This window comes from Monodelphis domestica, chromosome 4 (assembly GCF_027887165.1).
Source record: "Monodelphis domestica isolate mMonDom1 chromosome 4, mMonDom1.pri, whole genome shotgun sequence".
NCBI lineage: Eukaryota > Metazoa > Chordata > Mammalia > Didelphimorphia > Didelphidae > Monodelphis > Monodelphis domestica.
Window position 1 is genome coordinate 325970783 of NC_077230.1, and position 16125 is coordinate 325986907.

The 16125-nt window shown below is 37.9% G+C and overlaps 1 protein-coding gene across 1 annotated transcript in view; it reads left to right on the forward strand.

Annotated features, from left to right (window-relative positions):
• Window positions 1-11395, forward strand: part of CTSC (cathepsin C) — a 41208-nt gene extending 29813 nt beyond the window's left edge. The window contains exons 6-7 of the mRNA XM_001363308.4: window positions 8259-8390; window positions 10347-11395. Of these exons, the coding sequence (XP_001363345.2) occupies window positions 8259-8390; window positions 10347-10846 (632 nt within the window). The 3' untranslated portion in view covers window positions 10847-11395. The remainder of the gene's footprint in view (window positions 1-8258; window positions 8391-10346) is intronic.
• The last annotated feature ends 4730 nt before the right edge of the window (window positions 11396-16125 follow it).

Sequence of the window (16125 nt, forward strand, 5' to 3'; positions counted from 1 at the left end):
TACTAGATATGAATTGTTTAAAGGAGTGTCCAGTAAATCATTTCAAGGTTTTTTCAGCTATGGACACTAAAGATTCACAACTGTGCAAAGGTTCTCCTGGAACTGGTAAATCAGGAAGCAAGATTGCAGGATTTAGAACTGTACCGCATTTTAATGTTAACAATTTTTAATGTCAATAAGGTTACCGTGTACCTTGTAATTCTCTGATCAGAAAATGCCTCATCCTCATGTGGGCACATTATGATTAAATGGCATCCCAATACTAAATCTGTAGATTTAGTTACTTACAAAGCTGTGACAGCTAGGCCTCTAAGACATGGTGGGTTTCCTGAAGCTTCTGGGTCCATTTGGATCAAATAATAAGCAACTGGATGCTGAACAGATCCTAAAATTTGAGTTAAAACACCTGAAGCTACCCTCTCCATTCATGTACATACAAGTAAATGGTTTTTTGTAATCTGGAATGCCTAGAGCAGGGACAGACAGGATAGCCTCTTTTAACTGTGAAAGAGCTGACAGGTTTTTCACTGCCAATTTTTAGCTTTTCAGGGACCAAATTTTTTGTTAGTGCTATAAGGGACTTAGTGATTTCCCTATAGCAAGGAATCCACTCCCTATAAAACCCTGTTGCTCCAAGAATTGCTCTTAATTGCTTCTTAGTGGACGGTGCACTCAATTTTTTAATATCTTCAATGCAATTAGGAGAAATAGAATGAGAACCAACAGTTAAAATGAACCTTAAATATTTGACTTTGGGGAGACATCACTGAACTTTTTTCCTTTGAGATCCTGTGGGCCCCTCTTTTGCAGCTCTAATAGGAAATGTTTATCTTCTGGATATACTGTGGCATTTGGTGAGGCTAAGAGCAAATCATTGAATTAAAGAGCTATGCTCAAATTTAATAGTATCTATATCTTCACTCAAAAATTGGGAAAATAATTTAGAGCTGTCCATGAACCCCCTGGAGCAAATGAGAACTGGTCCCTGGGAACCTTTCTAGGTGAAGGTAAATATATTCCTAGAATCCTCATGAACCATAATAGAAAAGAATGTGGAGCACAAGTCTACTACAGTAAAATATGTAGCTGTGCTAGGAATATTAGAGAGAATTGAATTTAGGCTTGAAACTACAGGATATCTTTTTATGATGCAATTGTTCACAGCTCTTAAGTCCTGGACAAATCTATAGACAGGCTTACCATCAGGGCCTAATTTTGGATTTATTACTGGTAGGATGGGTGTATTATATTCAGATTTACAGGGAACTGTTATGCCTTGTTCAATTAACAAATTTATCACTGGAGTAATTCCCTCAATTACTTCTTTTGATAGAGAATATTGAGGATTGGAAGGAGGTGACCCAGATTTTGTCCAATTTGAACAGGAACAGTGGATTTAAGGAGGCCAACATCAGAAGATGATGTTGCCCAGAGAGATTTGGGGATATTGGCTGGGATTGGAAAAATAGGTTCCTTTATCTCCTGACTGTTCAAAAGAAGTACAAGGAGCAAATTCAAAGATTCCTCAGGCAATCCCTGTCATATAGAAACATCTGGAGAGCAAGTTATTGTGTCTCTAAGCTTACATAAAATATCTCTCCACAGGAAATTTATAGGTGTCCCTCTGGAGGCTCTTGAGAGAGGCCCTTTGAAACAGTCTCTGGCTGGAAGGCTCTTTGAGGAGGACTCTGGCTGGAACTCTATCTGAGGAGACTCTGTCACTAGAATCCTTGCTTAGACAGGCCTTGTGGTGAGTGATAAAAAACTGACTGACTGATCTCTCTCTCTTAAGACTCAGGGCTAGGCCATGTTGGCTTAAGGCCCTTCATACTTATTTCCTTTTTCTCTCTTTTCTTTAATTCCTCATTGTATTATTAATTAAATTCTCTATAAAACCCAGTTGACTTGGGTATATTCATAATTGGGAATATTTCCCTCGTGACCACCTTATATTTGATTTAAAATGAAGACACTGTAGTGAAACATATTTTCTGCGGTCACAAATTTACTCACCCACTCTTAGATCTACTATAATTTATATCTTCAACTATTTTAACTCTTATAGTTTATGTCTACCACTCTTTTAACCACCATTTTAATTATAACAGTTTATGGCTTTAACTATTTTAAATGTTACATAGGGGAGGTAGGCATTAGAGGGAAAGAATGTTCCACTGCTAGGGGTCCTACAGACACCATCTGAAGTGAAAGCTTTGGGACCTTTAGAGGTGTCCTTGATACTCCCATTACATTGAATGAACAAATGGAACTACAGAATCAGGTGTACTCATCAGTACATATCTGGAGGCCCTGGTGTCTAAAAGACAATCATAATAAGTATTTCTGGCCTTCTGGGTTACATGAGGTTCATCACTATAGTGGGGCAGTGGATAGGGATAACTAGCATTGAGACATCAGGGTCTGGGAAATCAAAGGTTGTAACCTCTGATTCAAGTGCCCTTCCCCCCCAAACCTTCATAAAGATCTTTGCATAATATCTTGGGCTCCTCTAGACTGAGAGGCAGAGTATAGAATGGACAAGCTCCTCTTTGGATATATTGTTGTTGGGTATTTTGGTGTGAATTATCATTTGCCTGATTTGGAGTTGGATGTGGAATATTATTTCCATAACTTTTTATTTCTATAATTGTTATATCTAAAGTTATAATTTCTGAAGTTGTTATTTCTAAAGTTATTATTTTTAATTGCTTGTTTCCAGTTCCTACAGTTTTGCACAGAAGTGTGCAAATATATAATGCATATAAATGATAGCTATTTGGATTTGTAATAATTAAAATAGTGGAAGACATAAACTGTTGTAGATAAAAGAGTGGATTGTTTAAATTGTGACCGCAGAAAATATGGTTTCAAGACAGTGTCTTGTTTTAAATCAAATATAAGGTTATATAAATATAAATATAATATATGTATTATATATAATTATATAATATAATATACATATAGAAATATACATATAAATAAAAATAAATAAATATAAATATAAGCCAGGGAAAAATTCTCAATTATCAAATATTCCCAAATCATCTGGGTTTTATAGAGATTTTAATTAATGCAAATGAGGAATTAAAGAAAGGGGGAGAGAGAGAAAAAGGAAATAATGAGAAAAGGATAGGCCGGCCCAGGCCAGCCCTGGCCAACCCAGGCCCAAGCCCTAAGAGAAAGATCAGTCAGTCTTTTATCCACTCACCACAAGATTTGTCCAAGCAAAGATTCTAGTGTTCAGAGAGACACCAGTTCAGCTTCCTTCAATTCAGCTTTCCTAGCTGACTTTCCCGAGAGAGAGACCCCAGAGGGACAGAATCTCCTCCGTGGGAGCTCCAGCGAGAGTCCCAAGAGAAAGTTTTTCGTCTCCTTTTAAAGGGAAATTTCTCCTATGTTACCTCCCTAAGTTCTCACATCTACCAATCACAGTAGACATTTTTCAAAGGACAGACCATTCTTAATCCACACCTAAGAAGGCTTGAACTTTTGAGTAAGTTCGCACCAGAAAACCTCTAAGTTCTCACCTCTTTGCTCCTTGTAAATTCACAAGTTGTCTGACCTTTATAAGTACTTAGCACCCTTTTGTATTAGATCTAAAAATAGGCACAGCATAAGAACTTTTGCCTTACTATAAGTATGGGTTTAAGTATTTTTTCATCGTTCAGCAAGGAGTTTCTTCCCCTAAAGCAGGCTTAAGTAGGGGTGGAGTAGAGGTCTCACATTCCTGATCTAAGTTCCTTCATTGTTTAAAATGGGGAATGGTCTTAACCAAATCTTATGAAGTAGGGTCTGAGAATTTTTAAGATTCACAGATTCCTGTAAAGGGGCAATGGCCACTGCTTAACCTTCATTCTCTTTTTCTTTTTTTATCAAGTGTTTCAGCTAAAGATTTTAGTTCCTTCCTTAATACTTCTACCAAGTCATTTTTCTCCACATTTTTTCTGTTCATGGCCTTTTGATACATAAACCTTGACCCTTCTTAATACCTCAAGGTCTATATTAGGCCAGTTTGGACAGTTTGTCTTAAAATAATCTTGGACCACATAGAGACAGTTACTTACAAACTGTCTTCTAATTTGATATCTTTCTCTTTGGTAAGGTCAAGAACTATCTACCTTTCTCCCAGCTCAATAAGTCTATGCATAAACTGGGAAAGTGTTTCATCATCAGATTGCATAAGATTCTCAAACTTGGTCCATGTACCTGATCTATTGGCTCAATCTCTCATTGCTTTTAGCAGTGCTTCTCTAGAACAGCATAGTTGTAAATATTCTCCATCATCATTTACATCACATTTTGGGTCATGTTCCAACCAGTGAACTGCATTCCTTCCTCTCGCTTTATTAACAGTAGAGTTAATTTTACTTTTCTCTTGTTAAAAAGGCTTTGGAGCAGGTATGTAGGATCATATGTACAAAACATATTGTCCAGGGTCTTAATTACTACAATAGGCTCATCCTCAAGACAAGGGACATTTTGCTGGAATTTTTTTATATCTTAGGGAGTATAAGGTGTGTGGTGCCTTAAGGTCACCAAGTTTCCATTCTTCTTTAAGGTGGGCTCTTCCCTTAAGGGGAAATATATTCAACTGAATTGGTTTTGGTTCTTGTCTTTTTGCTATATGTCTGTGTTGATAAAGAGAAAGTAAGGAGAAGAGTGGGGAAAGAGGGAGGAGCTGGATCAGGGGATGGGCAGGTCTGGGACAAGGGGCAGGAGAGGACAGGGCACTAGAAGAAGGGACAGGAGAGGGCCAGATGGACAGGAGCTGTACAATATGAGAAAGGAGAAATTCAATATGAGGTATAGGTGGGGATGGATCTTACTTTTACATCTGGAGAACAGGCAAGGATTTTTTGGAGTTTAGTACTGAGGTTAATAAAAAGAAAACCTCCTAGCATTAACAAAAGAAAAATCCAGGCTGAATCCCTAAGTTTTTCCAATTGTAGAAAAACCGCTGGGGACAGAAGTTAAACAGAAGTTAAAGTTGCAAACATCCTGTCTCCTCAATTGTAATGAAATAGCAAAACAAAAGATAGGAGACCCACCTGTGCCTGCAAAATTAGCCCAGGCAGGAGTCTAGGGATGGGTTTGGGCAGGAAATTGGAGATTTAAACTACACACAGGATTAGGGGAGAGTTTGAGTGAAAAAAAAATGTGGGTGGAGAGGGGTTGGCTACAGCCAGAAACATGGGCAGTAGTAATGAGTACTCACCTAGGGGAACTAGCTCAGCAGCTGTAGGACAGCAAGAAAACTGCTGTGCTAGGGGGTGGGAGAAAGGAGTTATACTTTACCTTAGGTTGGTGCAGGCAGGAGCAGGTAAGGATCCAGGGCTAAGAATGGCTTGGCTGGAGCTGAATGGGAACAGAAATGAATGAGGGTGGCCAGCAAGTGAGGCCCTGGGATCGAGTGGGAGGAAGGAAGTTCTGGGAAGTGATTGGGGGCTATGGCCAAACCCCTGAGTGGAGAAGCTCAGCCAGAGGGAAACACAGGGAGAGTAAGGAAGGGAAAAGCAGTAGTAAGGCAGCTCCCTCTAAGCTATGCAGGGTTTGGGAGAAGGGAAGTGAAAGTAGGCTGGGAAAAGCAAGAAGCAGGAGGGGGTGATAGGTGGAGGGAAAAAAGGAAAGCACAGGGGATTTCTGGATCTTGGAGCTGATAAGGGCAGATAGCAGGTGAGTGGGGAGGGTGGCAGCAGTAGCAAGGAGGATGAAAGCTGCTGGAGTAAAGAGAAGGAGGAAAATGGTAGGAGTTAGGCTGAGAAGAGCTCCCAGCAAGGTGGGAGTGAGATCAGCCAGAGAAGCTAGGCTGGAAAAGTATAACTTAGGTGGGGTAAGGAAGAGGTTAGTCAGAGGAACTGGGCTTGAGGAGGGGGAAAAGAGAGGCAGGGAGGGGGGCAGGCAGAGAAGCTGGAGGTAAAAAGAAATCAGTGGTTACCTCAGCTATGGTCTGAAGAGGAGGAGGTCTCAGCAGGGGATCTGAAGTGGAGGGGAAGGGGAGGAAAAGGAGGAGACAGAAGAAGGAGGAGTGGGAAAGAGAAAAGAGGAGGAGAATTAGGGAGGAAGAACAGAAGGTGGAGTCCAAGCTGGAAAAAGGAAAAGGTTGCTAGAAATGAGACTTCCTGCATTTACTCTGAACTCATCCATAATCTACACTCCAGCAGATTCTTGGAAAAATCATTCTTTCAAAACTTCTTCTTGGTTTTTAGTGTTTTAAAGTGAAGGAGGAAATGACTAATTCTTATGATTTTCTCTTCCCTCCTCTGGACAACTTGAAATTTTCTGCTAACTCTAAGGGTATCAGCATTCCCTCTCAAAGCCAGAAATTAGCATATTCATAGAATCAATCATAGTGAAAGGGAATCCACAACTTCTCTCTTTCCAGAGAACATCAGGACCCCCACTCATAGTGGGGATAGTCCAGACTTTTTTTTTCATGTTAGGAAAAGAAAGCCCTCCCTCAAAAGAACAGCATGCATTTGAAGCTAGTTGAAGCTTGGTCCTTTCTGCATTTAAGAGGAAAAAGACAAGTCTCCAGCTGAAAAGGTACTTATATAATCTCTACTTCTCCAAACCTAAGAGCAATTTGTATAAGCTGTTCATATTGGGTATAAGCTCAGTTATAAAAGAATTTATATATCCCTTTAAAGTTTGTAAAGTGTTTCGCAAATATCTCAGTTTATCCTCAGAACGACCCTGGTAGAAGTTTGTATTATCTTCATTTTACAAATGAAGAAACTGAGGCAGGCCAAGGTTAAGTAACTTGCCCAGGATCTCTTATCTAGTAAGTGTCTTCGTAAAACAAGTTCTCCCTGAAGTCTAGCACTCTATGACTGTACCATCTTGCTATCCAACAAAGACATTCTTCCCATAGGTTTGGAGGTTAATTAAAAGATCTAAGAACCCTACATATCTGTCTAAGAGAATTGAGGGAAAGCCTTTTTCAAAAGTGATAGGAATGTGAAATAATTGGATGAGGATTGAAGGGAGTATATATCAGTTCTCTTCTTCCCCTCCCACTGGTGAATAGCTGATTTTGATTTAACCATGGCTGCCCTTTCAAATGCACAGTGTGATTAATGAAGAAGATACCGGCTTTGGAGTTAAATGACTTGGATTTAAGTCCCAGTATTGCTGCTTTCTTAGCTGGGTGACCTTGAACAAAGCCCCTATCTTTGGGCTTCAGTTTCCTCATCTATAACTGGAGAAGTTTAAGCCAGATGTCCCCTAAGGTCTTTGGATTCCAAATCTTTAACCCAATTCCATACTCACTTCCACCCCTGAATCTCTAGCCATTTATCCCATACTCACTTCCTGCTTCTCTCCTCTGTCTCCAATAAACACATAGGCAAACTCTCTTAAAGGAGTCTCCTCCCCTTTCCTGACCACTTCCTTCTTTCAGCTGGGCAGAGTGCTTAGAGGAAAAGAAACATATTGAGAACTAAAGATACTCATTGCTTTTGCCTACTAGTTGCTTTTCTTTAATAGCTGCAGAAGCACACAAATCAGTATATTTCTTAATAACAGTGGGAACCAATGACCATAATACCTTGCCTGCCCCTTCTCTGTGCTCTTCCTCTTTTAGACCATGTAAGAATGTAAATGCAATGGTGTGTGGTTTGGGGTATGTAAAGGGTGAAACGAGGAAATAGCTAAATCACATCTTCTAAAGAATGGTCTGATTAGGGTGGAATAGTTTTGAAATTCACAGGTGGGAGGAGGGGAAGGGAATGGATTCTGAGTAAATAACTGGCAGTAGTCTGACCTGAGATCTTCAGCTCTTCAGGACTCATATACCTGGAGAAAATATCTTGAACGAGACCTCAGCATGGAGACGAAAATTTATCCAGTTATTAGCCACTGATCAAGTGGACAGTTGTTAAATGGGACCAATTTCTGGAACATGGATTCTCTCTATGATCCCTCCTGGACCCAGGGTCTCAAATGATGAGACTGATCACGAGCCCCCATCTGGTGTAAACTTGACCTACTCTCTAGAGCTCCTGAAGCTTTTTTGACTGACATTTGGTTCATTTGAATATACAGAGATAAAATATGAAAGAAAGAGTAAGTGAAATCTATAGGAAAATTATGAAGTTTCAAGTGGGTTGTTTGTATGCTGCCAAACCTTTAAAAAGAAATTAACAGGATAATGAGTTGATCGTGCTTCTTGTCCATGGAGGTATGGTCGTGTGTGACTACATAGAAGGATGACTTTGGAAAGATTCATATGTCTATACTGTCCTTTTCTGTTTCTTCAGCCAGCTGTGGCAGCTGCTATGCATTTGCTTCCATGGCCATGCTCGAGGCAAGAATCCGTATCCTAACGAACAATTCCAAGACTCCAGTGCTCAGTACCCAGCAGATCGTGTCTTGCAGTGAATATTCTCAAGGTAGTAACAACAATAATGTCTAGATCTATGTAGCATTTTACATACTTATAGCTCAATGTCAGTAAAGGCAGTGCAGTGTGATAAATTAATCAGTAAGGCTTGTTGAATACTGCATGAGCTACATAGGAAAGGGACCCTTCTTTTTACTGTGAGATGAACCATAAATATTCTTATCAAGTTTTATCTGAAAGCTATGGGCATGGTTTAGTGGAAAAAGCACTGGCTTTAGAGCTTGAATATTATGCTTAATAAAAAATGATAGCTCAGATTTATATGGTGTATGGTTTGCAAAGCACTGTAAATGCCTACTGAGAGACATGATGAATTAATCAGTCAAGGGATGATAGGATTTAGAGTTCTGAGTGATTTACAGATGGGTAAATAAATAGTAATTAAGCACCTAGTATGTTCCAGGCCTGGTGCTAAATGTTGGCTACATCGATACAAAAGTTGAAAGGATTCTGACAATATTGGAAAGACCTTTTGACTTGGGGACAAGAAGATCTGAGTTTGAATCTATAAAAATAATAACAAAAACTGTAAAAAAAAATGAGCAATGAATTGATTATGGGTTTAAACTCATTTTGATACTCTGCTGTGCTTACAAAGTATCTTCAGTTTATATCAGTGAAGTGAAGCTCATAAGTGAACTTCTCTTCAGGGCCAGGCATAGGGATGCTAAAGAGACTGTTGTCATATAAGAATAAAATATTTATTGAAAATATAAGCATAAAAGGATTTCTAATACTTAAGAGATTCTAACTCCACCCAAATAAAATTCCCTGGTTCTTCAAGGAACTACTTCTGCTGTTTCCACAGTCTAGTGACTAACTCAAATTTTTACTATTCCAAATAAACTAACACTATTATACTTATGATTCTTAAGTTTGTCTCCAAGTTATAAAAATAACAAAGGCTAGCTGGTTGAGTCTCAGCAAGAACTAAGTTAGGACTCTGAGCCTAAACCAAAGACCAGGTTGGTCTTCTCAGAGTTAAAACAATCTATAAAAACAACAATAGATAGTCACTAGTGTTTCCTAAGTTGGGGAAGGAAAACACTTTGCTCCTTCAGGTCTTTCCCTCCTTTCCTTCTACCTCAGACAGTGAGAGAGAGAAAAAAGATGTCACCTTCTCCAAGCCCTCAGAGAGAGAGAGAGAGAGAGAGAGAGAGAGAGACTCTTAACTCTCAGAGACCAATAGCCACACCCCCACAGCAACTATCACAGAAAAACCATTAGACTTGAAACTGACACTGTCTTAGCTCTGTTTGAAACTCCAATTCTTTCTCAAGCCAGCTTTTCTACTTCTTATCTCTAAACTAATATAACAAGACTTCATTTCTAATATCATCCTCACAAATCTGACAGTACTAGCTGTGCAGGCATCTTAAGTGTTTAGCAAATCTTAAACCATTTTAAGCATTTTAGATTTTGCTATATTATGTCTCTCACTTTAATTTGTATTTCTAGCTGTTACGTTAGGGCAAACCATTTAACTTTGCTAGGCCTTGTTGCTCTCATTTGTAAAATAAGAGTGTCAGATTAAATGACCTCTAAGGTTCCTTCATCCTCTAGATTTGATGTCTTAGTGACACATCTGAATTTGCCTTCTCCCACATTTTGACTTGTAACCACAAGTTTGCTTTTAATTCTCCTCTTGACTTTCTGAACAGGCCAAATCTGGATAATAAATACAAAACCACAAGGGGACTTGATGATGGTAGAACATCATCCAGTGTGAAAAGTTCTGTGTTCTCCAATTTCAAATGCTGCTGTTTTGAACTTATTCCAGCTTAGAGAGGAGACAGTTCTGTGGAAATGACTAAACCTCCTGGTATTTTCCCCCTGTTTTTAAGAAAGTTAGAGAAATCAGTTATTTCATGGGCAGCAGTTGAGAAGCAGGGATCTTTTCAGTAAGAAACATAACTTAATGTGCTCTTTTTACTACCCTCTTCAGGCTGTGATGGAGGCTTCCCATATCTCATCGCTGGAAAGTATGTCCAAGACTTTGGGGTGGTCGAAGAAAATTGCTTTCCCTACTTGGGCCATGATTCTCCATGTTCCCCAAAGAACTGCACTCGCTATTATGTCTCCGATTACCACTATGTGGGGGGCTTCTACGGAGCGTGCAATGAAGCCCTGATGAAGCTTGAGCTGGTTGAGAATGGACCCATGGCTGTTGCTTTTGAAGTGTATAATGACTTTATTCACTACCAAAAAGGAGTCTATCACCACACAGGTCTGAGAGACTCTTTCAATCCCTTTGAAATTACCAATCATGCAGTTCTTCTCGTAGGCTATGGCACTGATGAGAAGACTGGAGAACATTACTGGATAGTTAAAAATAGTTGGGGGTCCTATTGGGGTGAGGATGGGTACTTCCGAATCCTCCGAGGTACTGACGAATGTGGCATTGAGAGCATTGCTGTGGCTGCCACTCCAATTCCCAAGTTGTAGGGCATTTCTGCATTCTCCTCACTCAGACTCCATAGATGAACTCAGGGATGAGTCTAGATTTCACAAGAGCTTTTTTGAAAACTTCTGTGTGGAATGTAATAAATTATTGACTCTTAAAACTCCAAAGTGCCTACTAAGCCCCAGCCCCACTTTGGGTGTGGCTCTCTATCCAAAGATCTTTTACCGAGAGCACAGTTCAATGAGGTTTACAGGGTAGTCGAGAGCATTGGAGAAATTAATTCTAATAGTCATGTAATTCAAAGAAATATATAAGGAAAAAAATATTGTGATTTATGTTTGTAAAATTACCAAACTGCTTAAAAATGGATTTTGTTGTATGAATGAATCATGGAGGGTGTGAGTGTATTCAAAAAGAGAATTTATTGCTTGACAAATGTTCAAATGATACCTCAGGCATGTTACAGCTTGTACATTTCAGAGAATTCTTTATACTTGGAACTTTTAAAATGAATTACTTATAAGAGAGGCAGAAGCAAAGATACTTGTCAAATTCATTTTAAAAATTAAAACATTGAATTATTTACTGAATCTCTATGATGGATGTCTGTCCTTTTCCTTGCCCCTTCCTTCAAAATATTGAATAATACCTCAAGTAATTTCAGCCTCATTCACATTTCTTTGTGGCTCTAGAGGCCAGGATTGAATGGAGTATGGATACGGGAAAGAAGGGTATTGCTGAGTTTTGATGATGTATGTTAAATGTTTAGAAGTGGTTATCTTAAAGACTCAGAGACTTGACATAATATTGACCACGCTAGAATGGCTAAAACAATGTGATTAAAAAAATAATTTAAAAAGTCCTCTTTGAAGCATCAATAAAAAAATGAAGATGCACTAACCATATGCTAGCATGAGCCTATCCCCCCAGGTGGAGTCAGCAGTGAAAACCGTACTTCTCCTTGCCTTTCCCAACACAGATGGTTCTAGATAAACACACATGGTGAGGGCTACAACTAGGAGTAATAAGTAATAAAAACCAGCTACATTGGGAGTTTTATTCCCTCGGTGTCTTTACAGGAAGAACAACAAGCAAATTCATGAATTTAGCTTTTATTTTTATGCTCCCATCTCTTTTTAATTAAACACTTACCTTCCATCTTAGAACAAAGAATATTTTTGAAAAATTGAGCATTTTACATGTTGTTAAAGGAGTTCATTATTTCAGAGAGCTAGAATTCTAAGGGTTCTTAAAAATCATCTTGTCTATTTTCTACCCTATTAGCAGCAATGCAATGACCCAGGACAATCCAGAGGAATTTAGGAGAAAGAACACTATCCACATCCAGAGAAAGAACTGTGAGAGCAGAAATGCAGAAAAAAACACAAGATCGATCATGTGGTTCAATAGGGATATGATTAGGATTTTGATGTTAAAGGATCAGTCTACTGCAAATATGAATAACATAGAAATAGGTTTTGAACAATAATATATTTATAACCCAGTAGAATTGCTTGTTAGCTCCAGGAAGGGAGAGGGAAGTGGGGGGAAATCATGAATCATGTAACCATGGAAAAATATTCTAAATCAATAATAAATAAATAAGAAGAAACAAGTTCCCCAAAAAAATTTTTTAAGGAAAAATTCACTTATACCTATGCTTTCAAGTATTTTTTTAAATAGAAGAGAATATTGTATTTTGTCAAAAACTTGTTCTCAATCTATTGATATGTACATTTTGTTAAATTGTTATATTTATTGGCATAAAATTGGGCAAAATAATTCCTAATCATAGCTTTGGGGTGCAGCTAGGTAGCTCATTGGATTGAGAGCCAAACCTAAAGATGAAGGTCCTAGGTTCAAATCTGACCTTAGACACTTTTTAGACTCTAGGTAAGTCATTTAATCTCCACTGCCTAATCATTATTACTCTTCTGCCTTAGAACAAATACACACTGTTGATTCTAAAATGGACAGTTAAGAGTTTTTTATAAATTTCTTTGATTTCATCATTAGTGGTTTATTCACTGTTTATTTTTTATACTAGTGATTTGCTTTTTTTCTCTTTTTAAAAATTGTTTTAACCAATCACTTATTGGGGGGAGGGTATAAAGCCAACTCTGAGTTTTATTTATTTTTGGTTTTCTTATATTGAATTTTACTAGTCTTGCTTTTAGGGTTTTTTTTTATTTTTCATTTGGTGTTTACTTGGGAATTTTTAATTTGTTCTTTTTCTAGTTTTTTTCTAAATCCGTCCTCACTTCATTAACCTGCTCTTTTTCATTTTTATGAATATAATCATTTAGGATATACATTTTACTCTGATTATTGCTTTTGCTGTGGCCAATAGGTTTTGGTATATTGTCTCATCATTCTCTTTAATAAAATTATTTGTTTCTATGACCTGTTCTTTTTAAAAATTTTACTTATTTGTTTGTTATATGTACATGTATGTACATGAGCAAAGAGGGGTAGTTTCAGGTGTTTTAACTCAGACTTTGGGACCTACTCACCACCCAATTGCTTATTATTCTGCCCAAATGGACCCAGTAGCATCAGGAACACCACCATGTCTTAGAGGAGTAGCTGCCACAGCCTTACTAGTGACAAAAACTGTTAATCTAGTATTGGGATGCCCATTAACAATTATGTTCCCACATGAGGTAGAAGCATTGTTGTTAAGGCATAGAACACAGGCTTTCTCTGATCAGCAAATTACAAGGTGTGAAATAACCTTATTAAACAGCAAAAACATCACATGAAAATATGTAAAACTCTTAACCCTGCCACCTTGCTTCCAGATTTAACAAATTCAGGAGAACCATTACACAGTTGTAAAATACTAGTGTCCATGGCAGTAAAGCCTCAAGATAATCTCTTGGACACTCACTTAGACAATTGAGATCTGGTCTTATTTACTGATGGTTCTTCTTTTATGAGGGATGGCATACGCTACACTGGAGCTGCTGTAGTTATAGAATTTGCCACATAGTGGTCAGCTTTACTGCCCTCTAATATTAGCGCTCAAGGTATGGAACTCATGCTGAAACATGCCTGTATAACTGCCAAGGATAAAAAGGCAACAATTTGTATGGATTCTAGATATGCTTTTGTCATTTGTCACTCAGTCGGGATGCTGTGGCTCCAGACTGGATTTTTTTTAACATTACTTTTTTTTATTTGGTCAATTTTAACATTATTCCTTGGTTACAAACATCATTTTCTGTTCCTCCCTTCCCTCCCCCCACACCTGCCATAGCCGACACGCAATTCCACTAGGTATTACATGTGTCCTTGATCAGAACCCATTTCCATGTTGTTGGTATTTGCACTAGGATGTTCATTTAGAGGCTACATCCTCAATCATATCCCCTTTGACCCATGTCATAAGTTTTTTTTTTCCCTTTGGTGTTTTTACTCCCACAGTTTTTATTCTGAATGTGCATAGTGTTCTTTCTCATAGATCCCTCCTGGTTGTTCAGGATCAATGCATTGCCACTAATGGAGGAGTCCATTACATTTGATTGTACCACAGTGTATCAGTCTCTGTGTACATTGTTCTTCTGGTTCTGCTCCTCTCACTCTGCATCACTTCCTGGAGGTTGTTCCAGTTCCCATGGAATTCCTCCACTTTATTATTACTTTGAGCACAATAGTATTCCATCACCAACATATACCACAATTTGTTCAACCATTCCCCAATTAAAGGGTATCCTCTCATTTTCCAATTTTTGGCCACCACAAAGAGCACAGCTATGAATATTCTTGTACAAGTCTTTTTCCTTATTATCTCTTTGGGGTACAAACCCAGCAGTGCTATGGCTGGATCAAAGGGCAGACAGTCTTTTAGCACCGTTTGGGCATAGTTGCAAATTGCCCTTCAGAATGGCTGGATCAATCACAATTCTACCAGCAATGAATTAACGTACCAACTTTGCCACATTCCCTCCAGCATTCATTACTTTCTGTTGCTGTCATGTTAGCCAATCTGCTAGGTGTGAGGTATACCTCAGAGTTGTTTTAATTTGCATCTCTCTGATTATAAGAGATTTAGAACACTTTTTCATGTGATTATTAATGGTTTTGATTTCTTTGACTGAAAATTGCCTATTAATGTACCTTGCCCATTTATCAATTGGAGAATGGTTTGGTTTTTTGTACAATTGATTTATCTCTTTATAAATTTGAGTAATTAGACCTTTGTCAGAGTTTTTTGTTATGAAGATTGTTTCGCAGTTTGTGATTTCCCTTCTAATTTTGGTTACATTGGTTTTGTTTGTTAAAAAAAAAAACCTTTTTAATTTGATGTGGCCAAAATTATTTATTTTACCTTTTGTGACCCTTTCTAAGTATTGCATGGTTTTTAAATCTTTCCCTTCCCAAAGGTCTGACATGTATACTATTCTGTGTTCACATAGTTTACTTATAATTTCTTTCTTTAGGTTCAAGTCATTCACCCATTCTGAGTTTATCTTGGTGTAGGGTGTGAGGTGTTGATCTATTCCTAATCTCTCCCATACTGTCTTACAGTTTTCCTTGAAGTTTTTATCAAATAGTGGATTTTTGTCCCCAAACCTGGGATCTTTGGACCTGTCATATCTGTCTTGCTGAGGTCACTTACCCCAAGTCTATTCCACTGATCCTGCAAGTACCAAATTGTTTTGATGACCACTTCTTTATAGTATAATTTGTGATCTGGGACTGCAAGGCCACCTTCCTTTGTATTTTTTTTTCATTATTTCCCTGGATATCCTTGATCTTTTGTTCCTCCAAATGAACTTTGTTATTTTTTTTTCTAATTCAGTAAAAAAGTTTTTGGTAGTTTGATGGGTATGGCACTAAATAAATAGATGAGTTTGGGTAGGATGGTCATTTTTATTATGTTAGCTTGGCCTACACGTGAACAGTTGATGTTTTTCCAATTGCTCAGATATAGTTTTAGTTGTGTGGAAAGTGTTTATATAGTTCTTGTGTTTGTCTCAGCAGATATATTCCTAGGTATTTTACATTGTTTAAGGGAATTTTGAATGGAATTTCTCTTTCTAATTCCTACTGCTGAGGTTTGTTGATGTATAGAAATGCTGATGACTTATGTGGGATTATTTTGTATCCTGCAAATTTGCTAAAGTTGTTGATTATTTCCACTAACTTTTTAGTTGATTCTCTAGGAATTTTTAAGCAGACCATCATATCATCTGCAAATACTGATTACTTGGTCTCTTCATTGCCAATTTAAATACCTTCAATTTCTTTTTTTCTCTAATTGTACCGCTAGTGTTTCTAGTATGATGTTAAATAATAGAGGTGATAATGGGCATCC